At 48.0% G+C, this 17,842-nt stretch overlaps 1 protein-coding gene across 1 annotated transcript in view; it reads left to right on the top strand.

Moving 5' to 3' along the window:
* The window catches only part of LOC8026315 (glycine receptor subunit alphaZ1), a 245,375-nt gene that overhangs the window by 210,678 nt on the left and 16,855 nt on the right, over positions 1–17,842 (top strand). Inside the window, exons 3-6 of the mRNA XM_042290480.1 lie at positions 5,965–6,032; positions 12,686–12,998; positions 15,310–15,444; positions 16,840–17,201. Coding sequence (XP_042146414.1) covers positions 5,965–6,032; positions 12,686–12,998; positions 15,310–15,444; positions 16,840–17,201 — 878 coding nt within the window. The remainder of the gene's footprint in view (positions 1–5,964; positions 6,033–12,685; positions 12,999–15,309; positions 15,445–16,839; positions 17,202–17,842) is intronic.

The raw sequence follows: 17,842 nt of genomic DNA, 5'->3' as shown, positions 1-17,842 counted from the left end.
ATTGATGCTAACTAAGGGTTGCACGTGAGTGAGAAAGCAATGTAGACATTGCCTTTTAGTTGGACGCGCCGACACATTTATCTTAACATAATGTCTGCATTGGTATGAATAAGAATGATGCTACAAATGTTATTTGTGCTGCTCCAAAATTTACTTTTGGCTGCTCCAAGAGCTGCTCCAAAATGACTCGGACCAATCACATCACTGTGTATCTCCTTTGTCACCTTTATTCCCCTTCTCCAGGGATTATTATCTTTATTATTGTCAACCTCGTTTGTACCTTTACATTAATTGCATTATCATCATAGCACAAGGATTTTTCAGGTATTGTATTCAGTCGTTTGGACATACCATAATATTCGGCTCCAAGCGAGATAAAACAGCAATCCTGCTTAGCTGCGTTTCACAATGATAAAAAAGAGGAAACAGACGTATACCATGACAGTATTACAATGCTTGCGCAAGCAAGAACACAAGAATCAAACTAGGTCGTAAAACCTCCCACTTCGGAAAACGAGAAAATGTGCACACCGAACGTAGCAGCGTACCCGTTCAAGCATAATGTTGTTAGCATAAAAAAAAAAAAAGAAACAAAAAAACGCGATTTTCGACGGTTTCACGTAAACGCCAGAACCATATACGCTGGCAGTTGATTCTTTTGAAACCTAAAATCTATGCAGTGTGCAATGTGATGAAACTGGGCAGTCGTGAATCCTTGCAGCGGCGAATGTCTGAAGCACGTCACGTCCACGCTGCAGTCTGCGCCTCGAACCCCGGGACCACGAGTAGCCAATGGCTAGCGCGGAGACGAGTCACTTTGCGTACTCACACTCCCTGAATCCTAAGAAGAGAGCGCTTGGTGCCCTCGCAGATTGCCTTCTAGAAATACAGAACTCGGACGGCTGAAGGAAAAGTGCATGCAGATCAATGAAGGGAGGAAAATACATGTCTATCTTCTATTCTTGATTTTTTTTTCTTTCCCGTAAGCTACAATCGTGTCCGTGTAGGTTCTTTTGTCAGGACTCGGTATCAATCTGATTTTGATATCAGTGCAACATTTTCATCCCGCGATCAATAAACGCGACAAGAAAGGCATTGACGGGATGGGATATTCTCATTTATGCGATTCCACGGCTTTCCCGAATCTATTGAACTCTTACTGTTATTAGTATTACCACGCTCATATAGTGTGTTTATAAGCAACATATAGCGGTCGCTTTGCAAAGTATATTTTTGCTACGTAATAAAGACATTTAGAGATTAATCTGCTAGTCCCAAATTACATCTAATCCCCAAGCCTATGTTGATCGGGCCTAAAACGAGTCTCCGACTAGTGTGTTTACCGCGTCCAAATGGTCTCTGATGACGTCATAGGAGTGTCATATTGTCGCCTGTCCCGATCCTGGCGGTGTCCCAACAGCTGTTGTGTATTGTCACGAATGACAAGTGATGAGGCGATAACAACTAAAGAAACTAAACGTTTAATGGGGCGAACTTTTGCCCAAAAATAAAAAGGGAACAGAAGAAAGCAGAGTGTCGCGGGCGTCGAAGTCGGCGTGACAGCAGGGTCGAACGCTGGGGCGAAACTGACCGCGGCTTGCTACACGGAGCCGCTTTTTTACACGCGCGGGCTTCTGGAACAATCGGCGTAGAGGGTTCGGCGTGTCGAACATTCTTACCTCGAATCGGCCAAGGCGGTTCTCGAACTTACCAGAATACTAGTCTCCAGGAATAAACAAAAAGGACGCGCCGCTCCCAGGAATCGAACCCTGGCTTTTTGCGTGGAAGCCAGGTATACCTGGCTCCCACGCAAAAAGCCATTAGGCCACGCGCGCGCTGCCTACTTGGCCAGCTGCGCGCGCGGCATTTCTCCCCCCTTTAAAAGCTGCATCGCCCCAATGCAACGCAAAACAAACAAAATAAAAAAACGAACTATAAGTAAAGAGTCTTTTGGAGCACATAAGGTCCACAGCCCTATCGAGCGTAGTACGGCTTCAGGCGCACGACGTGGACGACCTCAGGTCGTGGTGGGTGGCGTGACGATGTTCGTGTTCCGTCGGGCATCACTTCGTAGTTTAACTCACCGAGGCGACGAAGTACCTTGTATGGTCCAAAGTACCGCTTCAGCAGTTTCTCACTGAGGCCGCGACGACGGATGGGCGTCCACATCCACAACCTGTCTCCGGGCTGGAAGTGAACGTCCCTGCGAAGAAGGTTGTAGCGGCCCGCGTCGACGCGTTGCTGGTCTTGAATCATTAGTCGGACGAGCTGGCGGACTTCTTCGGCGCGTTGAGCAACCGCCTGGGCGTCCTCGCTCTCATTGTTAGATGGCTCATGGGGCAGCATTGCGTCCAGCATGGTCGTTACCTTCCGACCATGTACCAGGTGGAAAGGTGAGAATCCAATGGTCCCTTGAACCACCGTATTGTAGGCGAACGTGACGTAGGGCAACACCTCGTCCCACGTCTTGTGCTCTACGTCGACGTACATAGAGATCATGTCGGCGATTGTCCTGTTGAGTCGCTCCGTCAGCCCGTTGGTCTGCGGGTGGTACGCTGTGGTACGACGATGCCTGGTGTGGCTGAGCCGGAGGATTTCTTGGGTCATCTGTGCCATGAACGATGATCCGCGATCTGTAATCAGAACTTCGGGAGCGTCGTGCCGGAGGACGATTGACTCGACGAAAAACTTGGCGACTTCCACAGCAGTCCCTGAAGGAAGAGCTTTCGTTTCGGCGTACCGCGCGAGATAATCTGTGGCGACGATTATCCAGCGGTCTCCCGACGTTGACGGCGGAAAAGGACCAAGTAGGTCCATTCCAATCTGCTGGAACGGTGCGGTCGGGGGAGCAATCGGCTGCAGGAGACCTGCCAGCTTCGTCGGCAGTTTCTTACATCGCTGGCATTTGTGGCACAATCGGGTGTAGAGGTGGACGGCTTTGGGGAGCTTTGGCCAGTAATACTTTTTACGAATACGGGCCAGTGTTCGGCTGTAACCGAGGTGTCCCGACGACGGGTCATCGGGACATGCTTGAAAGATCTCCTCCCGAAGGTCGATCGGCATTACCAGCAACCACAGTGTGTTGTTGTCGCCGAAGTTCTCTTTGTAGAGTACACCTTGTCGAATGGCGAAGGTCGGCAGTACCCGTGAGAAGACACGTGGCACGGTACTCCCGGCCCCTTCCAGGTGCTCGATTAATGCGTGCAGCTCAGGATCGTCCCGTTGACGTCGTGCCATGTCGTCGGCGTTCACTGCTCCTAGGAAGCACTCATCGTCATTGTCGTCGCTGCAGCCGGAAGGGGTGTCCACGGGGGCTCTGGACAGGCAGTCGGCGTCGCTGTGCTTGCGGCCTGACTTGTAGACCACTGTCATGGTGAGCTTTTGTAGTCGGATACTCCATCGAGCGAGGCGTAATGACGGGTCCTTCAGCTTCGCAAGCCAGCAGAGCGAGTGGTGGTCCGTGACTACACGGAACGGGCTCCGGTACAAGTACGGACGAAACTTCGTAATTGCCCAGACGACCGCAAGGCATTCTTTCTTAGTCGTGGATTAATTTTTCTCCGCCTGGGACAATGTCTGACTTGCGTAGGCGATGACCCGCTCGATGCCTTCTTGCACTTGAACCAGTACTGCGCCCAGCACCGCGTTACTTGCATCCGTGTGAATTTCTGTTTCCGCATCCTGATCGAAATGTCCAAGCACAGGAGGAGTCTGGAGTCGCCGTTTCAGCTCGTCGAACGCCTTCTGCTGCTCCTCGTCCCATTCGAAGTTCTCGGTGTCCTTCGTGAGGTTTGTAAGTGGTGCGGAAATCCTTGCGAAATCCCGAACTAAGCGTCGATAATAGGCACAGCGTCCAAGGAGTCTTCGCACGGCCTTCTTGTCTGTCGGCGCTGGAAATGCCGCGACGGCGCGAGTCTTCTCGGGGTCTGGGCGGACACCTTCGTTACTAACCACGTGGCCTAGGAACTTCAGTTCGTCATAGGCGAACCGGCACTTTGACGGCTTGAGTGTGAGTCCGGCGCTCTAAATGGCATGAAGAACAGCTCGGAGTCGTCTGAAGTGCTCGTCGAAATCACTTGAAAACACTACGACGTCGTCAAGGTAGCCGAGACAGCTCTGCCACTTCAGCCCTGCCAGTACTGTGTCCATGACACGCTGGAATGTTGCCGGCGCCGTGCATAGGCCGAAAGGCATCACCTTGAACTCGTACAGGCCATCTGGCGTGACGAAAGCTGTCTTCTCTCGGTCCCGTTCGTCGACTTCAATCTGCCAGTAGCCGTTCTTTAAGTCCATCGATGAGAAATATCGAGAGTGGCGCAGCCGTTCTAGAGTGTCGTCGATGCGGGGAAGTGGGTAGACATCTTTCTTCGTCACCGCGTTCAGCTGCCGGTAGTCAACGCAGAACCTAAGCGTTCCGTCCTTCTTCCTAGCCAGCACGACTGGAGAGGCTCCCATGAAGTCAAGAAAGCTTCGCGGTTTTCGAACCAGCGCCTTGCAGTCCCTTCAAGTGAGAAATAGAGGTTCTGTTGGCGCTGTTCGTCACTCTACCCGTTGTGGCGAGCCACGCGTTCTTACTGGTTAATCCTGTCTTCGACGTCCTCGTAGGTCTCGCCGAGGAAGGGAGAAGGCGTTCGCGGAGCGACGGGCAGGACGATGACGGGCGGGGTGGTCGTTGTCGGGATCTTCTCCTTCGGCTTGTGCAGCAGGGGTCCGGATTCCGGGAGGTGGATTTCGGTACGGCGGCTTGCTCGGGCGTCGGTGTCTTCTGCGATGGGTAGCCTTCCGGGGTTTAGCGCCTCACTTGGCCGGAATGTCTTCGGAGAGGTACGCTCCACGGGCATAGAATGCGATACCCCTCAACTCCACCAAAATGTCACGAATGGCAAGTGATGAGGCGATAACAACTGAAGAAACTAAACGTTTAATGGGGCGAACTTATGCCCAAAAATAAAAAGGGAACAGAAGAAAGTAGAGCGTCGCGGGCGTCGAAGTCGGCGTGACAGCAGAGTCAAACGCTGGGGCGAAACTGACCGCGGCTTGCCACGCGGAGCCGCTTTTGTCCACGCGTGGGCTTCTGGAACAATCGGCGTACGAGGTTCGGCGTGTCGAACATTCTAACCTGGAATCGGCCAAGACGGTTCTCGAATTTACCAGAATACTAGTCTCCAGGAATAAACCAAAAGACATGCCGCTCCCAGGAATCGAACCCTGGCTTTTCCCGTGGGAGGCAGGTACGATAACCGTTAGGCCACGCGCGCGCTGCCTACTTGGCTAGCTGCGCGCGCGGCACTATGTGACAGACGCCTGTTCTACGACAGGTCGCTCTCCAGCTTGATAGTTCACGGAAACTTTGGCAGTCAGGAGATGGGACGCCGCGACAACAGCGACACACGCGTTCGCTCGTACTATTTCGCCGGGAATCCTAGCGCCAACCGCCAGGATCGCGACATCCGACAGTATGACACGGCGGCTTGTGTGACGTCATTTTTTACTCCTTCGGGGCCCCTTTCGACGCATGGGCGGGTTAGGACAGTGAACACACCAGTCGAAAGAGAGTTTTAGGGAACCGTCTTTCCGATCCATATACGGTGGGCCCTCCCGTATGAACTGCGTATGCGCTATCACAGAAGACTCGCACATGCGCAGTGGGTACCGGAGGGCCCATCGTATCGTATCGGATGTGCAAAGACGGTTCCCTCAAACTCTCTAAACACACGTTCCACGCACCGTACATGTGCATGTGTCAGGCACTTGGAGGCCTACAACTCCGGAAACCTTGAGGCACAACATCAAACAGCGCGTGAGAAGAAGACAACTACGGCTAATTAAAAAGAAAAGAAACGCCCTACCCTTTGGAGTATTTCCGCACGTCTTTGCCGCAAAAACTACAACTCGTTTATTTTTTTATTTTTTTTTTACGCAGCTTTGACTTTTTTTTAGCGATAACTTTGTCTTTCTTTTCAGGGATGCCAACCTATGTCAAGGTGAACATATACGTCAACAGCATCGGGCCCATCAACGCTAACAACATGGTAAGATGCGATTCCTAAGGTTAAGAGCTTAACACGTATAACGCTTTAGGCCGACAACCATCGAGTATCAACCCGATAAAATTAGCCTTACATCGTGTTAATGCTATGTTGTACTGAGCTTTACATGTCGGTTTGCGCGGTCGCATCAAGTTAAAACATTTGTCGCATGTATGCAGTCAACGCTAATTATCTCTTCTCAGTTAACTGGATATTGGCTACTTCGTGAAACACATGTAATTTTAGATTAGGTTAAGCGGTTGCCTGGAATAAACACAAAACAATAAATTGTTCCTCAGCTATTTTTCCGGTAAACAAGGGAAAAAATAATTGGTAAAAACCGTTTTGTTATGGCCGCACGTGCTTGGCATTTGCTTACTCTGCACTTCTATCATAACGTACTCAGCACAAAAAAAGACCTTCAGCATCCCTTGTTGCCTTGCTTCCCTGGAAACTTTTCGTGTGCAATACAATTGCTTAAAGCGTCTTGAAACCCAAATTTACCTACGGGTAGAATATATTTTACTAAGAGTTTTAAAAGATACATATTTACGTTTTCTAAAATTATGGGGAACATAGCCTGTTCCAGACAAATCTAGCGAACTAATTTAATGCAATTGGGTAGCTTATTTGAACCAAATTAACCAAATCTGAAACCGCTCGTAGATTTGACATTAAGTAAGATTTTAATGAAGCCTCGTTCGTTAACTTAGAAAACTTTATAACGATACTCTGGGTTTCTCTAGGAGTAAATAAACACAGAAGAATACAATATACTGTAAAGGACTTAATTTTCTCGAGGATCTCACTTTCGTGAATTTCGCGAATCGCCTACAATTCGCGAAAAATAGGTCCCGCGAACCATTTCGGTAAAATGTTAACAGATAAGAATCTATATTGAGATCCCACCGCGTCACAAAAAAAAAAAAAAAAAAAAAAAGAAACTAAAACCCGCGAATTCTCTCTAAAACTTCAGCTTTGACCTAAACCGCGAAATACTGAGCCCGCAAAAAAAATAAGTCGTTTACAGTAAAGTACATGGTACTGTACCTCATGATGGTAAAACTTCCCAATATGAGCTTGAGAAATCAGCTGGTGCGCGCAAACTCTAATAGCATCTTTAAAATTAACGTCTGGCAAAGTTTTATAAGCCCAACACCATAGTCACGGGTCTCATAGAATTAATACTGAAAAACACAACACGCACAGTTCACAAACGAAAAGAAGAGATGTTATCAGAGCGAAAATTGTCGGCAAAATATAGAATCTGCGGGGCAACGTAATACGCCGTACACGAAATCGTACGTTTTATTCATCACTTAACGCGGGACATTTGACGATATGGACAAACAGTAGCAAGGTTATAAAAACTCGAATCCGTCATGTACACCCGCCGGTGATATGAAGGTGAACGCCGGACCGTCGACCGGTCCGTGCTATCAGCACCATGACGCGGCTGCCGTGGCGGCTCGATTTCTTATCGCGCGCTTCTCCGAGATTAAGCGCTTGGACCGAGCGCTGTTCTCAACTCTGCTGCTACTCTCTGCAGAAAGTGTGGAACTGGGTTTCGATTTCGGCATCGCTTTTTTGTGGGCGCCGTGCCCGCGTCATTGCCGGCAAATGATCTGCACATTGCACGTGAACTAGAGCGGACTTTGCTCGGCATGGTTTATCAGTGACTCAACCGCTTTCTTCATCCGTGAGCGAACGCTAATAACTGCGAACGCTAATGACAGTTCTTTTTAAGAAGCGGAGAGTGTAAGTTACTTTTTGATTTGTTCCGCAAGCCTTCCGGTTTAGCACATATCACAACAAAAAAACTACTGAATCAGATTGTCTACTAATAGCATCTGAAAGACCCCTTTCCCAATCCTCGCGCTTTCTGCGGGGAGTAGCAGCAGAGTTGAGAACAGAGCTCGATACAAGCGCTTAATCTCGGCGAAGCGCGAGTTAAGAAAGCAACTCGCCACGGTAGTCCCGTCATGGCGCTGATAGCACGGAGCGGTCAACGGTCCGGCGTTCACCTTCATATCGCCGGCGGGTGTACATATGGGCAGCGTTAGAAATTCTAAACACAATGTGGTGATTTCTAAGTGACCGATCGGATGAAACCGCAGGGCGTTTCTTTCAAAATTCCGGCGCCCAGCAAATGCTCGTTGCCCCCGTCGCGCATTGCCTTCTGCCATGCATTGACTTCCTTCGTGCATTGGCAGCGTGTGCACGCCCGAAACTGACGAGACCCTTCAGTGTTTTCGAAGTTGCACACAAAGCTCAAGGTGGAGGCGGAACGACTGAAACATCTCTCTGTCGGTCTAATTCGATCAGTGACTATAGACGCAAACACTTTTCTGGTGGGACAGCTGTTGTGTTTCGCTTTCTCTCAAATCTGGTCAAGTGCCCCAGTTTGAACCTATCGAGCTGATATCGCGTTCCCCGCAAGTGCGCCAGTAGAACAACGGTCGAGAGATGTTCTTATGCATCGTTTCGAGCTGCAGTATCGGTGCCTTTCCTGTGGCACGGAACGCTAGGGACATTCCATGCATGCGTGCGTTGAGAATGGCACTGCCACTTGGGAACTTCCGTCGCCGTCAGGGCGTACCCAGTTCAAAACGCTGCTGACCGAGATAAGACCCTTTTTCAGAACGGAAACGGCCGGACAAAATGTGATGTTTTGATCTTCCCCCCTCTGTTTAAACGAGAACGAATCTACGCACACGAAACTTCTTCAAAAGTTTTAAACGAACAAAGACGAACAAAAATTATGTCGATCCAATTCCACGAAGAAAACAACACTTCAAAAACGACGAACTTGGCAAACTGTCGAGGCTTTTACAATCCAAACGACTTCTATCTTACAAGTGAAACAGTATTATTCAACGTAACGCACTTTGAGATAGGTCTTTTCGGTTTTTGGTTTGGTATTACGTTAGCCACCGCACTTTAGTCCGCCTATTGGGGAAGCTCGCGGAAAAAAACGGGGAAACAAAAATTATGTTTTTGTTTGTTTGTATTTTTTTAAAGCACGACCGCAAGAGTGGGACAACTGAGTATACGTTATCACGCTAGCAGCATTAAGAGAAAGGACGCGGCGGTGATCGGTTGTTTCCGTTTCGCTTTTTGGACACGCGCTCAAAAACAGAAACGATTTCTGAACATCGGGATAATTTTTTAGAGATTGTTTCAACTCGCTAAGAGCATTGGGGTTCACACTCTTTTCTGTACTTGTTGATATTTTTTTTACGTTTTTGTTTTTTTTCTTTTTTTTTTATACACCCGCTGTAATAAAGAACGCGGAACTATAAATCGTTAATTTTGAGGTGAATCGCGTACAGGAGTTAACAAACGTTTATTGCGTTTTGTCGTCGTGGACCTAAATAATATAAAGGCGGCGTCCACCGGCAGTGACACGTAAGACACTTAAAGCTTGTTCCAACATAAAAATTGCAGAAGCTCCGCTTCCGCAACATGCTCGCTGCCTTCTGTCGTGCTTTGACAGCGCGTGCGCCGAAGTGCCAACGAATATAGAAAGCTTTCTCTAGAAGCGAAGTTTCTTTTGCTTATCATCAGATCTTTTTTTTAATACTGCGTGTCTTGTTTAGGTCTCGACTGGTTACGCAAAATCAGACGTACCGTACTCACATCAAGAAATTGATTTCTTTTTTTTTATTTTGTAATTGGTTGAATACATTTATTATGAATTAATTAAAATATTAATTTGATTACTTCTGAAAGTACTAAAATTACTTGTAACCGCTACTATTTTTTCCTCCCTTCCTAATTGTGCCATTTGTCTCTACGAGTTTTCTTCCAAGAAGATCGTGGAACCTAAGTCTCCTACAGGAGAATGGTTTCTTTTTTTTTCTTTTTTTTTCAAACTTGGTGGATCGAGGAAGTATGCAGTTTATAATTGGGTGCTTCTAATCAAATAATGGAGATCACAAAGTACACGTTTTCAACCCGGCAGAACAATATGTCATTTCGAATATCTGGGCCCGTTTGCTCGAAGCGCTAACTGCGGCTAAAGTTAGCCGCAGTACGAGAGAGATTTTGAAATAACGTGACTGGCCCGGAAGGGATGGGACGCGGGGAAACATGGCGGTGCCCCGGTGAGTGAGCGCCGCTCGCTTTAAAACTAATATGTCGTTGTAGCTGCAATATCGGGCGCGTTAGTCAGCAACAAATGGTGCTGACAAATGGTGCCTCTAGGCGTCGTCCTCAAGGTCGTTCTCGAGGTCATCCTAGAAGTCTTTGCGTAGCGCAAAGACGCTGGCACGCCTTTGCGCTACGCCACGTGGGAGGGCTGCCTCAGACGCGCCGAGACACCAGACTCGCCGAGGCAGTAGAGACAGCTGGCTTTCTTGACGGGTTTGCACGACAATAGATGACGGCTGCCACCCCTTCTAAGTGAAAGGGGAAAGCTCCCAGGCTGGTGCGCGCCCAGCCGTTCCAAATACGCGAAATCTGTCGGAGCTAAGGGCATGGGAGTTTCGCGGAGTAAGATGTAGTCTATAGAAAAATATTTCCAGATCCCGTGGAAACTTACCATTAAAGCATGCTCCTCACACACTTTACTGCGGGAAAAATTTTAACTTTTTTTGATCATTCTGATAAACCCGGATGACACATGAGTGTGTCGTGTGTGCAAGTGTATTTCAAACCACCCAATGTTCCCAGTAGCCAAGCACAACTAAACATCACGCCTGCCCAATCCTCGCAGAACACGTTCTGTGCTCCAAGAGTTTATCAAAATGATTAAGACAAGTTTTTTTGTTTGTTTTTTATCTAACAATGACAAAAATTTGATATATTTTTAAACTATAACTTAAGGTTAATAATTATTAACCATAACTTCATAAGCCAATTCGAAGCTCCTGAAGATAGTTCCGTTGCACAATCATTCCTGTTGTGAGAGAACAGTCGTATACGACGAGCTCAAACACGTTGCCTTCAGCGGACAACCTCGTGAAGATAAAGCCGGATTCCCCTTAACCACATCCCCCACCAACGTACGTCGTGTCATGGAGCCTGACTGTGGAAAATTATTCGCCTTTTAAATCATACCGCGGCAGAGAAACGCAGCCGGCAGCTGTTCCGGCGCGCGAGACCTTGTACAGGAGGCTTTCGGATGAAGTTTGCCGTCGGACAGATAAGAAACCGAGACACGCGGTGCTTCCCACACTGGTCGTTACGTGCCCGGGGCTTCGGTCCAGAGTCAACAGCGTGCCACGTAATGAAAGGCCCAGCCAGGAAACCCCGCGCCCCAACTCGGAAACAGCCGAGGCGAAAGAATGACCACAGTCGCCACCGCCGCCGGAAACGCCAGCGGCCAGAAGCTCCGCAAGCGCGGTCACCGCAGGGGTTCCCTGGGGCTTCGCAGGCCAATAACGTGTAATACTTTCTTCCCGGATATTATCGCCAGAAAAGCGTCTCTTGAGTTAAATAACATCCGTTCCGCCCTGTGGGTCAAGGGTTGGGCGCTGAATGATTAAGGGCTTGTTCACATATACACGACCAGTGCTACCTCAGCTCTCTTAATCAACATTGGATATAGCAATATAAATTATCTTCACTAGATTAGCAATATAGGAATGATACTGCTCTGCATCAGCGCTGAGTTGAGTTCAGGTCAGCACCGAGTCAGCAGTGTTCCCATAGCGCTGAATTTGCGCTGCGATGTATGTTTGAACCGATTTTAATGCTACCGAGACTCATACCGGGACTTCTGACGCCAATCCCTACTCTATCTGCGTGGTAAGATCGTTCCCTCTGTCGTAACGCTTTTCCGTTTGCATTTTGTTTCTCGTTCTTGCGTCTTCCGGTATTTTCCAAGTTACTTTTGCCAATAACGTTTTCTAAGTTAAAAACGAATGCGCGTTTCGTAGGTGGTGAACCTTAAAGCCGGGGTTACACGGATCATGCATCACACAAAAGACAGTCTAAGAACAAGAGTCACCGCAGCCTCCGTGATTGGAATGCAACGTGCCAAGTTTCCCCCTTGAACTCATTGCCATGCGGCTTTCGAAGCACGGATCTCGTGGTGACTTCCGTTCGAATCTGTATGCAAACTGTCTTTTGTATGGTGTGTAAGCAGCGTGGCCAAGGCTCCTACATCATACAAAAGATACTGCGTTCGCTGCAAAAAAAAATACTGTCTTCAGAACGTGTCTTCAGACAGTCTTTTTTGTATAACCAACGTGACGGTATTGTGAAGCAAGAAAGAAACCCAGAGGAGCACAGATTTTGGCCAAGCGTTGGCGAATGGCTGGCGATGGTCTTTTGGCCAATGGCCAAAGAGTGGCCATTCATCGGCCAATGTTTGTCCGAAGGCTGATGGCCAGTGGTCATGGGCTAATGACTAGAAAAAGGCCGGTCATTGGCCAATGGCTGGCCACTGTCTGTCCACTAGCCAAAGAACCATTGCCAGCCATTGGCCAATAATTGGTTAAATCTGTGCTTCTTGGGAACACACCTCGAACAGTGTTTGCAGCAAATTGTCTTCTGTATGACGTATTAGCAGTGTTCCCGCCGTTTTGAGCGTTGTTTCTAAGTGGTATTTACCGAAAGTGTGTGTGTGTGGGGGGGGGGGGGGGGGGGGGGGCGAACACAGTTGCACGGCTTCTTTTAAATAATTCCTTGTCCGGATCTTCGCATGGTAGGAGTACGGGATGGACATCTACCTGCGGCAGTCGTGGCGCGACCGGCGCCTCAACCTAAGCCAGCACGGCGTGAGCAGCACGGTGACCATCAACGGCGAGGACATCATGTCCAAGATCTGGAAGCCGGACCTGTTCTTTCGCAACGTGAAGGACGCCAAGTTCCACCACGTGACCGTGCTCAACAAGCTGGTTAAGATCGGCCCCGACGGAGAGGTGCTCTTCAGCATGCGGCTCACACTCCGGCTCGCCTGCTTCATGTCCTTCAGGCACTTCCCGTTGGACACGCAGCGCTGCCACATCCTGCTCGGGCCGTGTGAGTCCGCGGCGCTCCGTGCATCCCAGTGGGTTGTAGTCAATGACAGGATAAAAAGGGCGGCAGGGCGTTTCTTTCCGATGACCCGCTTTCAGCACGTGGTCGTTGCCTGCAGACGTACTTTGACTGGTGGTGCACGTCCAATGGCTTACAAGACGATGACCTTTTCTTTCTTCCTTTTTTTTTTATTATACAAAGAGATACTGGGGGAGAGGAGGAGGTTGGAGCGGGTGGTGACGTCAAAGCGCCGAGCTCTGATTGAAGGGATAGTGCAGGTAAACGCGAAGGCTAGTTCCCTTTGTCTCTACCCACCGCCTCCCTCCAATCAGAGCGAACAAGTGCGTCGTCTGCTCCTCGCCCAGGAACTGGCGTTCGAACCTCAAACGCCGAACGCCGGCGTCCGGTGTTCGAACGACAAACCATGCGCGAAGAGCTGAAGACGCTCTCGTTTGGCCTGATTGGAGGGAAACATTGGGTAGATAAAAATGGGGTTAGCCCTTGCGTCTAAAGCCTGATTCAGATGGTACTAATTTTCTTGCAATATCGCAGCTGCTGCGTTGAGCACTGGAGCTTCCACCACGCTCGTTTCGCTGCACGAGTGACGTGGTAACTGCGAAATGGCAAGTGAAATCGCACCATGTGAATCGGGCTCAACAACTCTCCTTCCAATCAGAGCTTGGTCCGGTGACATCACCGCACGCTCTCGTCTCTTCCACTCCCTCATTTTCTCTCCGTAAAGGCTGGAGGCGGAACCAACTAAAACTTTCCTTGGTCTTCTTATTCTGTCGGTGGCTTTTGCCCCGAACTAACTTCAAAGCCGTCTTCCTAAAAAGCGGCGGCCATCTTCTTAACGTCTCAGCCTTCAAGGTGAACAGAAAAAAAAAAAAAAAAAAAAAAAAACGTTTGAAAACATTTTTTGAAACAACATCTGAGATACAGCAGCTGCTGCGGAGTTTGCAAGCTGCCAAGTTCATTTCGCCTCACGGTTGTTGGGGCTTCTTGTCAAAGCCACATTTCCGCGTCGAGTGTTCACACGCCTCTCGCTCCAGCTGCGTTGTCCGCAGCGTCGGAAATACTCCCGGTCTGGCTTGGGATCTCCATGACGTATTTAACGAAAGAATTTTGTGATTTCGGCCTTACTTTTTGTTTAAACGTGTGTTTTTATTTTTGTTATATTTATAATAAAGGAGCCATGAAGCGACTTTTCTTCTTTCGCTGAACACTACAGAGAATAACTCCCTAACGTTGGTAACAAAATAAACTTACTTTAGATTTTCTTTCTAAGCAATGACAGTCGGCCAAAAATTCGAGAAACATGACCACCGTTCATCCCCTCAACTCGGAGCCAGAACAAGCGGCCACGTGGCCTGGTGCCTACCCTATGCCGCCAACGTTATCATAGCCACGCGCTGGAGCTGGCAAAGTAAAAACGCTTGCTGGGCTCCAGGCATTGTTAAGCCTGGTTTAGACAGTTGAGTTTGACTGCGTTTGACTCCGAGAAACTAGGAAATCCCTGCTGCTTATATCGCGTGCCAAAATGATTCCTTGAATTGGATTCCACACATCATACGAAGCACAAATGTGCCGGTGACTCGCTTTCGGTTCTCGACGCGACGCAGTCAAACGCACTCAAATGCAAGCGTCTGAACCGGCCTTTAGAGTTCGGCTATTCTCATCACCGCAGCGGTTGGACACGAGCCACAACCTGAGCCGTTACCCGAGTGTCCGCCGAGGCATTGATTCTTACGAGCCCAAGTCGAGTGCTCACGTCGTTCTCGTGTCCAATCCATGAGCCGCGCTCGCTTGTCGTCACGCAGGTGGTTTCGATCTCATAATTACACCATCAAGCTTTGCAAAGGTAAGACTGAAAGAAATAGTCCCCTTTTGTCCTCGCAGTTTCACCGCGACAAAGAAGCTTCTGAATCAGTGGCGGTCCTTGCGAGTATTCTTGGACCAGACTCTGACCAGTACGCCTCTGTAAAGTCATGAACATTCCAACCCGATATCGTTTCATGGTCCCTCTAAAATGCTTGTGGCTTTCTCTCTTGGTTATTATTGTAATAACCTTTGCAAACTTCGTGAACGAAAAGCTAAAAAAATTACTGACATAAAATTTTCATTTTTCTTCTAATTGTAGAAGTACTATTAACGTTTTTTTAAATGAACGTGACGTGATTTCCTATAGCCGAACAGTCCAGTAAAGTCAAAGACGGGATCAAAGCTGGACCTTCGTTTCCAAACTTTCACGGTCAACGTATTGCTTTCCACTGCGAGCCCTGTAGCAATGGATGGTTGCTGATTGTCTTTCCAGATGCTCAAACGATAGACCAAACTGCGATTTCCTGGCAAGATAAGGACCCGATTGTCATCGAGCATCCTATTGAAATGCCAGAATTCGATTTGGTTCATCACTCATACGGTCAATTCAACAGAGCCATCGACACAGGTGGGTAGCGAGCAGGCAGCCTCCATTTCTCACTTAGAAGGAGCTGCAAATGTGACTCGAAGGTAGCCTACATTTTTGTGTACCTTTACAGTTATTTTAACATTCATCTATTAGGCTCGATAGTACAATCCCTTCCTCACTGCTTGGGTAAAATTTTCTGTCCGGAAGCTATCCAGAAATACGTTTTTTTTTTTTCGTGCCATATTAATAACTTCTCGTAACTGGTATTGTCGCAGGTGCACAGCCGTGGCCCCGTAGCCTAGCCCTGGGGTTTCCGCTGTAACACATTCTATAAATTTTCTCGGTCAAACTGCTAGTGCTGCATTTTGTTTATTTACATTTCGCGAGGCCTCAAGCGTTTTTTCGTCATTCACTCCCAATACACCTACATACCAATTTCAAATTTAGTCCTATGATCGTTGGTCGTGGTCTGGCAGCATGTAGTGCATGGTATTGATCGCATTCGACTCCCATTGTTAAACTTCCTCTGCCCGCAAATTCTACTTCGAAAGCGATATCGACTCGATTGCGTTCAAGTAGCTACGATTTTTTTTTCTTGGAGGGCCCGCCCCCTCCAAAAAAAATCGTAGCTATTTGCACGCAATTGAGTTCAAAAAACAGAAGTAGATAATTTGTTGGCAAGGTTTATAATAAGCGACAGCATAAAAAAACATATGACAAAAATGACAATTTAATATCGCCCTAAGAAAGGCTAGTCTCTACGAAGGTGCCATCTTATGCCTACCAAGATATAGCACAGCCTGATTTGTATTGCCCCCCCCCCCCCCCCCCCCCCCGGGAAATACAAATCAGGCTGTGCTATATCTTGGTAGGCATAAGATGGCACCTTCGTAGAGACTAGCCTTTCTTAGGGCGATATTAAATTGTCATTTTTGTCATATGTTTTTATTTTTTTTTTATGCTGTCGCTTATTATAAACCTTGCCAACATGTTCTACAACAAATTATCAACTTCTGTTTTTTTATAGTTTTATCGACACATATTGTATTATTTTTAGCTTCCTCTTCATAGAACGGAGGCGTGATGGGAGAGAGTAACTGAGGATACCTTCAATACACAAAAAGCGTAACGAAAGATAGCAAGTACGCGGTGTAGGTCACATTTCAGCAACCTCTCTGACATGCTTTCTCTCTCCGGTTTTGATTTCGTTGCCATCTGTTTTTGCAGTGTATTTTAATTTTCCTCGCGTATATCGTGCCACTGTACTTGAAAGGGTGGCGTGACTTCGTCAAGCATCTATTGCCTTCAGCCGTGTCCCACAGGACGACGCTGATGTCTTGAATGACTTGACTTCTATGCACGTATGGTATATGTACGCACCCGCCCCTCACCCCACAACCCCCTGATGCGTCCTTCCCTCGGCTGTCATCGCAGGGGTGTTCAGCTTCCTGAACGTAACGTTCACGCTGGAGCGCCAGAACGGCTACCACCTGATCCAAACGTACTTGCCCACGTTCCTGATCGTGATGATCTCGTGGGTGTCCTTCTGGCTCAACGTGGACGCCACGCCGGCCCGCGTCACCCTCGGCGTCACCACCCTGCTCACCATGACCACCGTGGCGTCCGGCGTGCGCACCCAACTTCCCCCGGTCTCTTACGTCAAGGCCATCGACGTCTGGATCGGCGCCTGCTCCGTCATGGTCTTCGGCGCCCTGCTCGAGTTCACCCTCGTCAACTACCTCTCGCGCAGCAAGATGCGGCCTGAGGAGTTCCGAAAGTCCATCAACATCTTCCACGTGAGTTCTTCTCTCACAAAATAGCTTCGCGCCTCGACATTTTTTTTTTTTTTCTTGTTGTTCATCTCGTAGTTTGAACAAACTTCACGCTTCATGAGCGAAGGAAAAAAGCTATCTATCGTCCCATGTTTTTTTTTGTTTGTTTTTTTTTTTGTTTTTTTTAGGCTGGAAGAATGTGTTTAATACGTTCAAAAAAAAAACGAATGTCTAAGAAATATTGTCACCGAGCGAGCGTGCTGAAACGACGCCGTAGTGGTGCTATATGCCGACACTAGCGAGTAAATAAATTTTCTGTGTATTCGTTACATGTTTTCACGTGGAACTATGTCTGAATTTCTTTTTTGGGTTTCTTAATATAATATATAGCTTGAGATGGAGGGAGGTCGAAGAGATGACGTGCACCGGGCGGCTAAAATAAATTGAAACTACTCCGTCTCAGCTCTTGCATTAAAAGCAGAAGCGAAAAAAAAAAAAAACGAACATTGGAACATAGTACATTAATCTCAGATATTGGTGTTGCAAGACACCCTACCGCAATTTTACACAATGTGCAGATATATAGCGCATTTGATTTATGCAGACTCAAAACAAGATCTTATCAGTCTCAACAGTCACTAGCAAAACGGAAATTTGGTAAATTT

The sequence above is a fragment of the Ixodes scapularis genome, unplaced genomic scaffold (assembly GCF_016920785.2).
Source record: "Ixodes scapularis isolate PalLabHiFi unplaced genomic scaffold, ASM1692078v2 PGA_scaffold0__279_contigs__length_252992795, whole genome shotgun sequence".
NCBI lineage: Eukaryota > Metazoa > Arthropoda > Arachnida > Ixodida > Ixodidae > Ixodes > Ixodes scapularis.
Note: the sequence above shows the minus strand (reverse complement) of the source record. Positions and strands in the feature narration are given on the sequence as shown.